The sequence below is a fragment of the Myotis myotis genome, unplaced genomic scaffold (genome assembly GCF_014108235.1).
Source record: "Myotis myotis isolate mMyoMyo1 unplaced genomic scaffold, mMyoMyo1.p scaffold_m19_p_7, whole genome shotgun sequence".
Classification (NCBI taxonomy): Eukaryota; Metazoa; Chordata; class Mammalia; order Chiroptera; family Vespertilionidae; genus Myotis; species Myotis myotis.
Genome location: NW_023416379.1, coordinates 8,400,897 through 8,415,140, shown reverse-complemented (window position 1 = coordinate 8,415,140; position 14,244 = coordinate 8,400,897). Strand labels below are relative to the sequence as shown.

Here is a 14,244-nt window from a genome sequence, read left to right as displayed (position 1 = left end):
AGGATGAGTTCAGTCCTTACCTGAAGATTGTCTACCTGAACTTGCACAGCTTCCAAGGAGCCGATCAGCAGGCGGAAGCGGGAGAGGGAGTACCTGGCCTCCAGGAGGCCGCTGTTGATCTCATCGGAGGCCGCCTTGTGCTGGCTCCACTGGTCGTGCACGGACCTCAGCAGTACCTTTAACTGCCCAGCCTTTTCAAAGAGAAAGACACGTCTTACAACTGCATCACACTTAACGTTACAAAACATGTGTTCAATGGGTGGGAAAAATTAATATTGAAGAATTTTATCAGGGTTTCAGGTATTATAAATGAACTCAAACACAAAAGATTTCAAACATAAGATATAGCAATGTTGAAACTGATGCCTCTCCTACTTTTGAACACTCAGTCTAAATCAAAATTCTTTTTTTTAAGATATATTTTATTGATTTTTTACAGAGAGGAAGGGAGAAGGATAGAGAGTTAGAAACATCGATGAGAGAGAAACATCATTCAGCTGCCTCCTGCACACCCCCTTACTGGGGATGTGCCTGCAACCAAGGTATATGCTCTTGACCGGAATCGAACCTGGGACCCTTTAGTCCGCAGGCCGAAGCTCTATCCACTGAGCCAAACCGGTTAGGGCTAAATCAAAATTCTTGAAAAGGTTTTATACATAATCTTTATATGTAACATATATTATATAAAAGTGATAAAAAGCCAATATATTTAATACTACAGTTTAGAAAATGAGTGTTTTGACTAATGCATTAACTTGTTTAGTCTTCATAACAACTTTATGAGGTAGATAACATCATCCCAGTCTTACAGATGAGGAAACTGAGGCACAAAGACGTTATGAAAATCACCTGGGATCATACTGCTAGCATGTGAGAAGTCTATATTTGAAACAAGGCAAATCTGGTCCCAGGAAATGATACTTATCAGTCTATCTATCTATCTCACATATGTGCACACACACGCACAAATGAGTATCTTGAGACAAAAACTTCTCAGAACACTTCCTCCCATACTTATCTGCAACAGAAAAGTTTTTAATTTGTCTGTATCATTTAGAAAGATATCTGCTTTGGACTTCCTGGATGTCAGCCCCAATCTTCTGAATGCAATCTTTTCAATATGGAGGAACTATGACCATAATTAAGAAAGTCTATAATAATAAAAGCATAACATGCTAATTAGACCAGAACATCCTTCCAGGCGACCTTCTGGACAGAGCCAGGGCTGGGAGGGAAGCCCAGGTCCCGAGTGCTGGAGGGAAGCCAGTGCTGGCAGTCAGGGGAAGGAAGGCCTATTCTTGCACGAATTTCGTGCATTGGGCGTCTAGTAGATGATATAATACATTAATTTGTACCTGCACACTCTGCTTTTCTTCTTAGCATAAAAAATAATGTTGAAACCAATTGAGATACCATCTAATGGGCCCACGGACTAAGAAGGTGCTGCCTCAGAGATGAGGCGATGCCCACAGGTGCAGACAGGTGCCAGGGCCCAGCCCATGAAAGTCAGGAAGAGACAGGAAAATAAAGCCAGGAGGAAATGAGAATTTTTAAGGAGTCTAGTTCTTCTTTGTGTTATGCTTGAGATGATGTTTCTATGAAAGAATCCCTTAATTTATTTATGTGGTTAATTGTTTCCAAGAATTTGTGATGATTTATAAAAATACATATAGGCCAGCTGGTGTGGCTCAGTGGTTGAATGCTGACCTATGAACCAGGAGGACACGGTTCAATTCCTGGTCAGGGCACATGCCCGGGTTGTGAGCTTGATCCCCAGTGTAGGGCACGCAGGAGGCGGCTGATCAACAATTCCCTCTCATCATTGATGTTTCTATCTCTCTCTCCCTCTCCCTTACTCTCTGAAATCAATAAAAATATATAAATAAATAAAAAGATAGTAAACTTATAAAAATATAGAAAAAATGAATTAAAAATCAGGTTGAAACTAAGGGAAGGGAAAACTGCCCCGCTGCACTGGGAGGAGAGCGCAGGCTGTAAGCAGCTGCTTGCTGGGCCACCGGTCTCACTCACTGTCCGGCTGGTGCTGCAGCGCCTGCTTCTGTGAAGTGTGGATAATGACTATTTGTGTGCAGAACAGTATTGGCTTTGACATGTATTCTTCTTTTCAGAGGAATCAACACTCCATTCAGCTTCTATTTATCAAGTGTCTCATGGAGCTATGTTTCAGTGGAGAAATATGAACAGAGAAGTAGACTGTACCACATGTTAGAAGTTGATAAATAATAGAAATAAAGGCAGAGCAAAGGAGAGTCAGGGAGTATGGGGGGGGGGGGGGTCAGGAAAGCCCACACTGAGATGGAAAATTTGAAGAAAGACTTTGAGGACAGGGAGTGACCTGGTGGATACTGAGGAGAGGGTGTGGTGTTCCAGGTGAAGGACACAGCCAGTGCAAAGTCCCTGAGCGTGGGCCAGGCCTGTGGAGTTCAAGAGCAGGGGGAGAACAGAAGCCAAATGAGCCTGCAGGACAGACAGCTGCCGGAGACGAGGTCAGAGGGACCCTGGAGGCCGGGTCACATGGGCCTTCAGGTCCTCACCAGGTTTGTCCTCATTCTAAATGAGACAAGAAGCTAATGGAGGGTTTGAGCTGAGGACTGCTGTGATCTGGCTTCCATCTGAACAGGACCTCTCTGGCATGGAGACTACTGAGGAGGCCACTGAAACCTCAAGGTGAATGGTCGTGATGACATGGGCCTGGGTGCTAAGTGCAGGGACAGGGCAGAGCTTGGAGTCTGAAAATACACCTGACCTGTTTGCTGATGGGCTGGATGTGGGGTATGACAGAAAGACAGGAGTGAAGAATGACCCCACGGTTTTCTGCCCAAACAACTGGAAGGTTAGAGTTGTCATTGCCTGAGATGGTGTGTGTGTGGGGGGGGAAATGTAGGTGGAGCGGGGGGGAACAGGAGGTGGTTTGGACACAGGAATTTGAGATGTCTACTGGTCATGCAAGAGGAGACGTCTACACATTGGGTTTCTCTCTCGACCCCAGCCTCTGTCTCTATCTAGATTTTAGGAGAGAAGTCCGGGCTGGGGATACACATCGGAGAAATGTGTGTGCCTAAATGGTGTCTTTGGACATGGAAATGAATGAGGTTATTGTATATTTATTATAGAAAAGATCTGAAGCTAGACTTTCTTTTTTAAAAAAAGAGGTTAATAGCCTGGCCAGTGTGGCTCAATGGTTAAGCATTGACCTATGAATCAGGACGTCATGGTTCAATTCCTGGTCAGGGCACATGCCTGGGTTGCGGGCTTGATCCTCAGTGGGGTGTGTGCAGGAGGCAGCCAGTCAATGATTCTCTCTCATCATTGATGTTTCTATCTCTCCCACTTCCTTCCTCTCTGAAATTAATATATATATATATATATATATATATATATGGTTAATAAAGTGAACTTAAGTACAAAGAGTTGATGTACAGATTCGTATTAATTACTCAGTTACTTTAGGAAAACCAACAGCAGGTCATGAGCATGACATGGCGAGCAGGGCTTGGAGCCAGCGCTCACAACAGCATTAACATTACCATGTGGTCTAAATGCGCCCAGGTTTGCTTGAGCTCCCGCAGCGTGCTCACGACAGCACCAGACACTTCTTCTTTCTTGTCCTGAATCAAAGCAAGTCCACTCTGTTCAATCTTCTCCACCTCTTTTTCTTTGGCTTTAATCAAATCTTCTAGATCCTGAGATTAAAAACATAGTCATTTTAAATTGCTCTATTATGATGCACTGAAATTGAGCCATGATAGTCTCATAACCTAAAAATCTCTAAATAACCCCAAAAGCTTATAATTCTCAGGACAGGGTCTCCATAGTGAAACTTTTTCCTGCATTTAAATTATGTAACTGGCCTTTTTATTCCATGATAAATTAGCATAACATATCAAAGTAAAATTTTGATTGCCTGATAAGGAAATGTCACCATGTAACTTTTTTTCAAGAAACTACAGGAAACAGTCGGAACTGGTAACATGATTAAATTCTTAAATTCATGTATCTTGGTGTTGGAAAAACTACCCCGTCCTAACCCATAGGGTAAAATGCAATGGAATGGTATCCTGTACCCCAGTATCTGAGATTTAGTTATATTTCGGCTACAATGGAGCTGTGGCACTTCGGATACGTTACAAACATTCACTGTGTCACAGATTCTTCAGAATGTCTATTATCCTTTATTTCTCCCTAAAATAGTCTGATATGTGATTTGAAAAAATTGCAGGATTTTTTCATGAACCAAATCCTCATTTTCTTTGGGATGTGCATTTATAACCGTCAGTATGGGGTGTGCAAAAAAGAAAAGAAAATGAGGCAACGACCTGGAGATCACACTTAACCACACTTCACAACCTTAACCAATATTTGAACGCCTTTTGAAAATTTGGAGAGCTCCGTGAGGCAGGCTCTGACTGCTCTCACCACTTTGTGAATGAGCATGTGGGAGATCATGTCAGACAACCTGTCCTGGCTCTCAGAGCTGGTGAGGCTGAAGGTGGGCTTGGAATCCAGCCTTCTGAGCTCACTGCCTCCAAGCCCAGTGCTGCAGGCCAGGCAGCTGGACAGGAGTTGTGGAGAGGATGCCAAACCCAGGTTGGGTGATGGAGAAGCCATAGATTAAGGCCTGGCTACAGTCTCAAATTCGGAAGTGCAGCCCAGAGCTAGATGTAGAAGTGTATAGACCTTGGAGGTTAGAGTGAAAAAATTCCAAAATATTTTAAATTTAGATAATGTCTCAATTCTGTAGAAAAGATTTCTACCCTTCTCTCATGAACCACATCGAGATAACAAGATAGGGATTGGGTGGTGCTATTCAGAGGCAATAGAGAGGAGCCCAGCCTCTGCTGTATTCATTACAAATGTTGTGCCTCTTTTATTTTTATTTCTGTGGGGTCCAAACTTTTAAGTCTACCTAATTTATAAAATAGGAATAATAATAGATTTGCTTACCTGAAAAGGCTAACATTATATACTATAATGTAATAAATGTAATAAATAATGTAATAAATAAATTAATAAATAAATACTAAGCAAATGTAAGACAGTATTGTTATATTCAGTCAGTTGATACTCTGCCATGCTTCAGTGCAAATTTATTTATTTTTCTCTCCTTAATTATCATGAAGCTACTTTTGTCATGATGTATTATTAATTGGAAATGCATGCATTTAGTAGCCAGAATAGATCATTTGTGTTTTTAACTTTGTTCTTTAATTTCCACTTTATATTTCTGTCAGTATTTCAACAGCTTAGATAATTAACCAGAGGATGAATATAGTGATTACTAGGGCTATGGGTCTTTTATACAACACAGAAAACATAATTAACTTTACTACTGAAAGATATTTATCTCTACCTCTCTGAAATATTAAATAACCATAAAGAATCCTTCCACTATGTCTTTAATATGATTCTAAAATTCAACCACTGGAATGAAATGTATCCTCATTTGTCCAGAGGGGTACTTTGTTCAGGGGCCCTGTGGAATTAATGTCCCATTGCTCAGAAACACATCTCTAAAATGCTCTGTACCTTAATATTGCCATAAAAGCAAACCCAGTAGGTAAACAGGGCTGAAATATATATTTTGTGCAAAATGAAGGTGTCATCCTTTCCTTTCAATAATAATTAAAAGATGATTCTGCTTCTGATCAATGAAGGGAAAAGCCAAACCCAACATTTTTTGCTATAATGAATCATTCTTGAGTTAATTCCTACATAGCAGTTTCTATGATGATATTAATGAATAAATCACCTCAAAAGAGTGGAAAAATATTCAAGAGGTTTTTAAAACAAAGTAAAGCTTGAATCCAGTCATCAATTTAAGCATGCTGGCTTGAATTTCACACTTTGGTCCAGAGGAACCATTTCCCAAAAATGACAATAAATTTTGATCAAGGTTTATGGTACTGCCAATAAAACATGCCAGTTAGAGAAAAAAAACAACAACACACACACACGCACACATGCATGCACACACACAAAGGCCCAGTGATGCCCCCAAATAACTCAGTGGAGCTACATTCATTCTGTTCTTTGTTTAGAAAAATGACTTTTCACTTGAAATCACAAATTGGCATTGGCGTCACGTTCCTTGAACCACACTCCCAGCTTCCCTTCCTGACACTGCCTGACGTGAACCTCTGGGAGACTAACATTTGGGTCTGAAAGGGAGTAAAGCTTGCCAGGCGTCCACTGCATTTTCCAGATAACAATGTCTCTCTCTATTAAATAGAAGACATGGACATGTAAAGAAACGCAATGGGAAGTGGCAGGGAAAAGTAACAGAAAATAAGAAAAAAATACTAAGAAAGAAAAAACAGTAGGAGAGAAGGAAGAAAGAAGAAAAGTTACATTAAGGTATCGTTTCAGTCTTTCCACAGCAATGTCTATCACAACAATATGACAAGGAAGCACTAATCCTGCTCATGTTTAACGCGTGAATTATCTTTTAATTTTAATGTTAGTGTTTGAACTCATGAGCGCATCAAGAGGTATAAGTTTTCATGCTCCAAAGTCAAACTTTGAAATTCTGACTTATTTGCACATTTTAGAATGGATGCCTAAATTAGAAATGCTACTGGCCCCTGGAGAATTGAAAATGCAACGATGGCCCAGCTGGTGTGGCTGAGTGGTTGAGCATTGACCCATGCACCAAGAGGTCCCAGGTTTAATTCCTGGTCAGAACACATGCCCTGGTTGCAGGCTCGATCCCCAGTGGGGGGTGGGGTGCAGGAGGCAGTCAATGATTTTCTCTCATCATTGATGTTTCTCTCTCCCTTTCCTTCCTCTCTAAAATCGATAAAAAGGTATTTTTAACAAAGGAAATGCAACGATGTTTTTTGGTCTTCCATCTTTTACACACCCATCTTCTGACGTGAAGCTTTTTTTTAATTTCAAGCTATTTCTCTATGTGATAGTTTCCTTTGCCATTTGTATGCATCTCTGACTGGCAATCCATTAGTGTGTCAACCCAGCAAAGAGCATCTGCTCTTCCTTTTCTGAACCGAACAGCTTTGCTTCGGAGCTTAAATATACCTGACTCTACATGTGCCCACAGAAGAAGTGCTGCTCAGGAGGAAGTTCATTACTAAAGGCCATTCTATTGGAAATCTGGAATAGAAAAACTAGCTTTGGGAAAGGGGCATTTCTGCAGAATTGCTTCCCAGCTGCGTCTTCAACTGTTCTTAGGAAACACTACCAAGAAGCGTCACAGCTAATCTGTAACACGTTACAAATTACTGAATTACGTTTAAAAACAATTATTGCAGGGTTCACTGTGACAGCTCCCATTTCTTCTGTAGAAACAAGAATATCTGAGGAAAGAATAAGTGTTCCTAGGTCAATGGGGAATATTTAGAGTGTGCCCACTGCACCTGAACCCGCAGCCTTGCCACAACCAGAGCAAGCATGTGACATAGTAGTCACACTGTCACCTGTGAACAACCCCCCCCCCCCCCACCTCCATGAGAGTTGAGCCAGAATCCAATCAAGCCTCTTGTGCTAACGCCCATTCATAGGAAATACAGGGGAGAGAAGAGCAAGTTAAATGCCACTTTGGGGAAATACACAGGCTGATCCTGGGTCCGGGGCCAGTCTACATTTTCTCCAGCAAGTAATGGTATTAAGAAAATATTAGCGACTTAAGAGAGCTAATGAGCATATGAACATATAGACACTGCTGTATCTTTATGGAAATAAATTAACTAGAAATATACACTTTACAGGAAATTTAGGAAATAGTGTTATGGGTTGAGCATTACAAATATTAAGGGATTCCATAGTATGTTAAACTTTTGGTGGTGATAATATTATGGTTATATAAGAAAAGTCCATTTTGTAGAGCTGGGAATTGTAGCATGCAGGAATAAACTGGCATGCTATCTGGAATTAATTATGACATCTTTCAGGAGAGAAGAAATATTCAGGGAACTATGTCAAAATCTTGATAATTATTAAATCTGATGATCAGTATCTGATGATCAGGGGTTAGCAGCATCCTCTCCTTATGAGTGTGTTTAAATATTCTATTTTAAATTTTATAAAAAGAGGTGAAAAGACCTAATAGGAAAACTCTATAAACTCACGTAATCAGAGAAATTTGTAATCAAATGCCACTGTTCTCAATATTTAACTCTCAGTTCTCAAGAAGGGCACCTTCATTTGGCACATGCCATGAAATTGTGAACTGGAGCGCGTCAGCGCCCGGGCCAGTTACCTCACAGTCTTTCATTGCGTTCTGGACTGAAGCCTGGTCTCCGACTCGATGCTGCTGTTTTAGCCTCTTTTCCTGGGTTTCAAACCAAGTTTTCATACCTTGTACATTGTTTTCATATTCTGACCACGATTCCAATAAGCCTTCCAACAGCTGGATCTGAACAAACATAATGAAATGAAATGTACAATTTTATTTTAATTTCAAATCATTGTCAGGCCACTATTTCCTCCAAACTGAGAATTCATAAATTCGTAAAATACAGTCCACGGTATGTTTGATTAAAAATGAATGTTCCGAAGTGCGAATCAATGACTATTTTTTGGTAAGCAAGTAAAGATCTTAAGTCTACTTGAAACGAGGGCAAAAGAAATTAAGAATCATCTTTAAAAAACTAAAATAACATGAAATATACAAAGGGTGGAGGGTGCATAAGACAAAGTAATTGACATGATTGAAGACCATTTAGAGCCAGCAGGAGCTGGTTTGGCTCAGTGAATAGAGCATTGGTCTGTGGACTGAAGGGTCCCTGGGTTTGATTCCAGTCAAGGGCACATGCCCAGGTTGCGGGCTCAATCCCCAGCAGGGGGCATGCAGGAGGCAGACGATCAATGATTCCCTCTCATCACTGATGTTTCTATCTCTCCCTCTCCCTTCCTCTCTGAAGTCAATAAAAATACATACATATTTTTAAAAAAAGGACATGTAGAGCCATGTATGTATTCTTCAGTGGCATTCTCTCCAGCAGAATCCCCGAGCCCAGCGTCGGTCGCTATCCTACTCCTACAGTTAATTTTCTTGATAGTCTCTCTCCAGCGGTGGCCACGTGGCTCACCTTCTCAGCTACGAGGCCCTGCAGGACCTGCCAGCTTTTATTCATCGCTCCGAGTTGCTCCGCAAAGTCGGTCTTATCGCTGCGCTTGCTCTCCACATCCTGGGTGCTGATCTGCAGCACAGACTGGTTCACAAAGTCCACTGTCAGCTGCTTACAGTTAATGTCTATCTGAAAGCCCTGGAGTGAGAGGGAGAGAAGGAAACGAGGTCAGAGGGCACATGTCGTGGGCTTGCTCAGGAGCTGGAGGGCCGTGAGTGAGCAAAAGGTTGATGCCATAACTTCCATGGTTTAGTCCAAATGGCACCATCTGTGTGCATGCATAGAACCCGTTATTTTCAGAAACAGAATATATCTATAATAATAAAAGCATAATATGCTAATTAGACCAGATGTCATTCTGGACAACCTTCCGACGAAGCCGGGGCTGCGAGGGAAGCCTGGGTTCCGGGTGCCTGCTGGCAGCCTGAGGGAAGTCCAGGTCCCAAGTGCCAGAGGGAAGCCGATCCTGGCAGCCAGGGGAAGGAAGGCCTACTCTTGCATGAATTTCATGCATTGGGCCTCTAGTATAAAATATATATGAATACAGTAGACATGAATTAAACTTATAACTTTTGCATTTATAAATATATTTGAATTTATAAATAAATATATATATATATGACAGAGGATGTAGAATTGTATACATTTTATGATTACACTATAAAATATTTATAAATTATAGTATCCATTTTTATGACTTCTTAAAATGACACAAAATCTTATTCAAAATTATTCCTAATACCAGACAACTTTTCCATGCCTATCACGAGGGAGGCAATGTTCTTACTCTCAGACAGCTATCTGGTCACTATGGATGAAATCTATACTGCAGAGCCTGATCGCCATCCCTGGAGTTCTTATGTCCCTTTAACTAAAATAGTTCCAAAACATGAAAAGGTAAAGATAACAAATGTGTCATCACCTTATATTTCTGAAGGTACTCATTGATGGCCTTGTAGCCTGTGGCATTTTTTATATCCTCTTCATCCTTTTGAATGACATTCTCCATGAGAGAGATCCAAGTCATGACTTCCGAAATGGCATGGCGCGAGGGCAGCTTATCCATTTGGAGCTGCCCGAGGAGGAGAGCAAGTCACAGTATTAAAGTTCAAACCTGGTGCCTGTTAACCTAAACACCCTCCATGAACCCTTATTAATGTTCCCGCATAGGTAACTCTTCTTAACGCCATGTTTGGATCCTGACCTCATTGGAAGCTTGGAATGAAACAGCAGGCAAACACTGAACCATCCTAGTCATCTTATGTTCACTTGCCATCCAATACTATAAACATTGTATAAACACTGGCTAATTAATCAAAATACCAGAAAGAAGAAAATATTATTGTTATTTTATAGCTAGTTTTATGACCTTCAAAAAACGTAACTACAAAACATTCAACAGATCTATCTTATTAATTAGCTCATAAAATCTCTGTGTATTATGACTCAAGAATGTTAAAAGGAGAAAGAAAAATACCACAATACCAACTATCATTTTCGAGAGCTTTGGCACTCTCATATTTATTCCTAAGAGCATAGCCAACTTCTTCAGTCTTTAAAATAGACTTACAAGTCTGAATCTTACTTAACACATCATACATTTATGCAGCTACTTATTATCATAATTTGGAAGAACACAAGCAATCATTTAAAATATTTATGGACTTCTATGGGGTGAAGAATGATGTAGAGACAAATGTGAGATGTACAGCAGCTGATTAGTAGGAATGAAAATTGGCATTAAACACATCTATCTTACCTTATCTACAGTGACGAGCACAAAAGAGAGAGAGAAATAAACTCTCTGGGAGTTCAGAGGAGAGAAACATGTTTCCAGGAAAGAGGAGAACTGACTTCCCTTCTCTAACTTCTCTTCCCTTATTGAATGAATGCCAGCTGCTGTATTGTAGGTAAGATTATAGGTCTTTTACATTTATTATTGTTAAATCTTCATGGCTACCCACTTTATAAGGTAGGCGCAGTGACCAACACTTTACTCACGAGAAAAAGAATTTAAGCAAGACCAGAGAGGGACTGTAACACACACACACACACATACACACACACTAAAGAAGCCTGTGGGCCCTGCCAGCGTGACTCAGTGGTTGAGTGTCGACCTAAGAACCAGGAGGGCATGGTTCGATTCCCGGTCAGGGCACATTCCCGGTCAGGGCTCGATCCCCATGTAGGAGGCAGCAGATCAATGACTCTCTTTCATGGATGTTTCTATCTCTCTCCCTCTCCCTTCCTCTCTGAAATCAATAAAAGTATATTAAAAAGAAAAAAGAAGCCCTTGGAAGGTGTGGCATTTGTAAAAATGGCATTTGGTGAAGGGTTCATATTAATATGCTGTACAGTGGAAGAGAGAAAAGACAAGACAAGACGTCCAAGACGAAGCTTATTTAAATCCGTGAGCAAAAGCAGATGAAGGCAGCTTTCCATTCCATACTGCTCAAGTCGGTCACTACCAATGAAGCCAAAGATTCTTGCTGTACCTGGTGGAGCTTTTCCTGGACCGTCGGAATATTGGTCAGCAGGTCCGTCCACTGGCCGTCTATGTGCGACAGCTCGGAACGCAGGGCGGCCGTGTCCACTTTCTTTAAGCGAAGGAGCTGGTTCCCGGTGCTTAGAACAGACGATTTCAGGGAGGATTTGGCATCCACTTCTTTGGAAAACTCCTGAAAGAAGGAGCAAAGTTCAAATCAGGATTAAAGAGCCAGACCTTTCATTTAAGGAGAGAGACCAATTTATGGCAAAAACAACTTTTCTTTACATCTTGAAGGGGAGTTATGTTCAGCATTGCAGACAAAAAACAAAAGCAGCCTACTCTCTCCCAATGGGGGGATAAGGACACATATGTAATAACCTTAATCAATAAAGAAATGTTTTTAAAAAAGAGCCAGCGATGAAGCCACTACCTATAAACTCCCGAAAGAGGCGATGTTGAGCCTAGTAGTCTGCATAAAGATTCTCCAGAACTTGGCTTGTTAAGTGCACCCACGGGCAGCTGGTTTCCTCTCTCCTAGTGTAGATCAGGCCTCACCTATAGGCCTGTAAACAATACATGTGAGCCAAATGGTTTAAACTCTTACCAGGAAAGCGTTCAGATGATCACGGACCATCTCCAGTTCTTGGGGGACGGTCACAGATTGCTGAGTCCAAAATTCCAGCCTGTCTTTTGCGGACTGTAACCAGTGAGTTAGAGCCGCAGACTCACTTTGATATCTGTAAGTATATTGATGAGCCTATTAGGTAAACATCCAATCCCTACTTTCTGCTAACCCATGTCATTCACCCATGTAATTTTATTTTTGTAAATGTTTATTGAATTTATTAGGGGTGGCATTGGTTACTGTAATTATATAGGTTTTGGTGTGCAATCTATAATACATCATCTGTATTTTATATTGTGTGTTCACCACCCCAATTCAAGTCTCCTTGCATCATCATTTACCTTCCCTTTACCTTCTTCTACCTCCTCCATCCCTCTTTCCCTCTGGTAGTCACCATCCTGTTGCCTGTGTCCCAATGCTAATCTTAAAAAGGCATGATAGATTTGGGAGAATAATGCCCTGTGTTCAAACTCTCAAATTCTTATTCCCTTAATATTTATGCCTGAAGCAAGTCAGTCTCTCCAAGTTTCAGCTTTCTCTTCTCTAAGCTGAAAATTAAAAAATGTATTTCCCCTATCCGTTCATGTTGAAGCTATTCAGGCCATATCAGATGACTGTTATTAAAAGTTCTTGAAAATAAAGATGGCATAGAAATAGAGTATTTCATTATGTAACATCACCCCCTCCACTTCTCTTGAATATTCCTCTTGTCCTTGAGAAATTGCATCTTCTCAAAACCACTCTCTCTTCTTTCCCGCTAAGGTTTTACTGTGACCACCCACGTGCAGTCAACAGGCAAGGAGGAGCTCAAAGGTAAGGTACCCGCCTCCCTACCCCTTTGGATGACATGTTTATATGATTATACAGGAATCCAATTGGAGGCTTTGTGTTTGCCTTTATTTTCCAAACTATGTGATACGTTCCTATAGGGACCATGATATCTTTTTCAAGTCCTGTACCCACTAGCCTTATAAATACTCTTGAACACTAATCTAAAAAATGGGTAAAATAGTCCTTGTATTACCTGGTCCAGTGTTTCAATATCGTTTCCAATCTGTGAAGTTCCTTAGACACTTTGTTGGTACTATTCAGCCAGTGTTCTCCGAGCTGGTTCAGCTGGCTCTCCAGATCTGAGCAGCTAATGGATATCAGAAGGCGCTTCCCATCATCTAACACCTGATATAATTTGGGCTGGTATTCATTAAGGCTGGATTTCAAATGCTGAAATGATGAAAAATACGGGGTCAGAAGTTTGGATAATGCAATTTGTCTCTCTAAGGATCACAATTTCTCTGGTACCCATATGTTCCCATTTTCCTTAGTCAAACTTCAATTATTTACAGCCAAGTGATGGTGGAAACTTTGAGATGTTTCACCTACTATATCTAAATAAAGATGTATTTATTTGTTTATTTTTTTGGTGGTGACTTTATATGCATGTAAGACTATCAATCTATAATTATTTCACCACATAAACTACAGGAAATGCTTGGTGGAAGCTGAGTTTTCACGAGGAGCACTCTTTCATTTAAAAAAAAAAACTTTTAATGCTCATAAAACAACCAGCTATAATTTTTTCAAGATAGTGTGATATCAGGATAAACTACAGAAAACGCTTGATGGAGGCTGAATATTCAAAAGGATCTCTCATTACCAAAAAGGAAAGAAAAAAACACCTTATTTTCTATTAGAAAACAAACACTTAACATTTATGTGCTTTCAACAGCGTCAATAGCTTGAAATCAAAGTAACAGTGCTGATTGCAAGTTTGTTTAGATCCTGTTAAAACCATGGGAGAGTTTCCAAAGGAACTGTGGCAGCTTCCCACACCAAGATGCCGCGGGGACGCTGACCTGGTAGAGTGTGATCCGGTCCATGAGCCTGTCCTCGCTCTCCTCCACCAGCCCCACGCTGGGGATGCTGCTCTCCACCACCTCCAGCTGCCTGCGGAGCTCCTGCTGGTCCTCATCCAGATGAGACCACGTCTGGAAATGCAACATCAGTCCGTGAGCTAGAAGCCCTCATTA

At 40.9% G+C, this 14,244-nt stretch overlaps 1 protein-coding gene across 13 annotated transcripts in view; it reads right to left on the bottom strand.

Moving 5' to 3' along the window:
* The window catches only part of SYNE1 (spectrin repeat containing nuclear envelope protein 1), a 387,376-nt gene that overhangs the window by 81,475 nt on the left and 291,657 nt on the right, over nt 1-14,244 (bottom strand). For all 13 annotated transcript variants that reach the window (XM_036316912.1, XM_036316911.1, XM_036316914.1 and 10 more), the window contains 9 exons: nt 14,071-14,202; nt 13,242-13,438; nt 12,197-12,329; nt 11,600-11,782; nt 10,027-10,176; nt 9,066-9,242; nt 8,234-8,389; nt 3,549-3,704; nt 21-191 (listed from right to left, as the gene is read on the bottom strand). In XM_036316912.1, the coding sequence (XP_036172805.1) occupies nt 21-191; nt 3,549-3,704; nt 8,234-8,389; nt 9,066-9,242; nt 10,027-10,176; nt 11,600-11,782; nt 12,197-12,329; nt 13,242-13,438; nt 14,071-14,202 (1,455 nt within the window). The remainder of the gene's footprint in view (nt 1-20; nt 192-3,548; nt 3,705-8,233; nt 8,390-9,065; nt 9,243-10,026; nt 10,177-11,599; nt 11,783-12,196; nt 12,330-13,241; nt 13,439-14,070; nt 14,203-14,244) is intronic.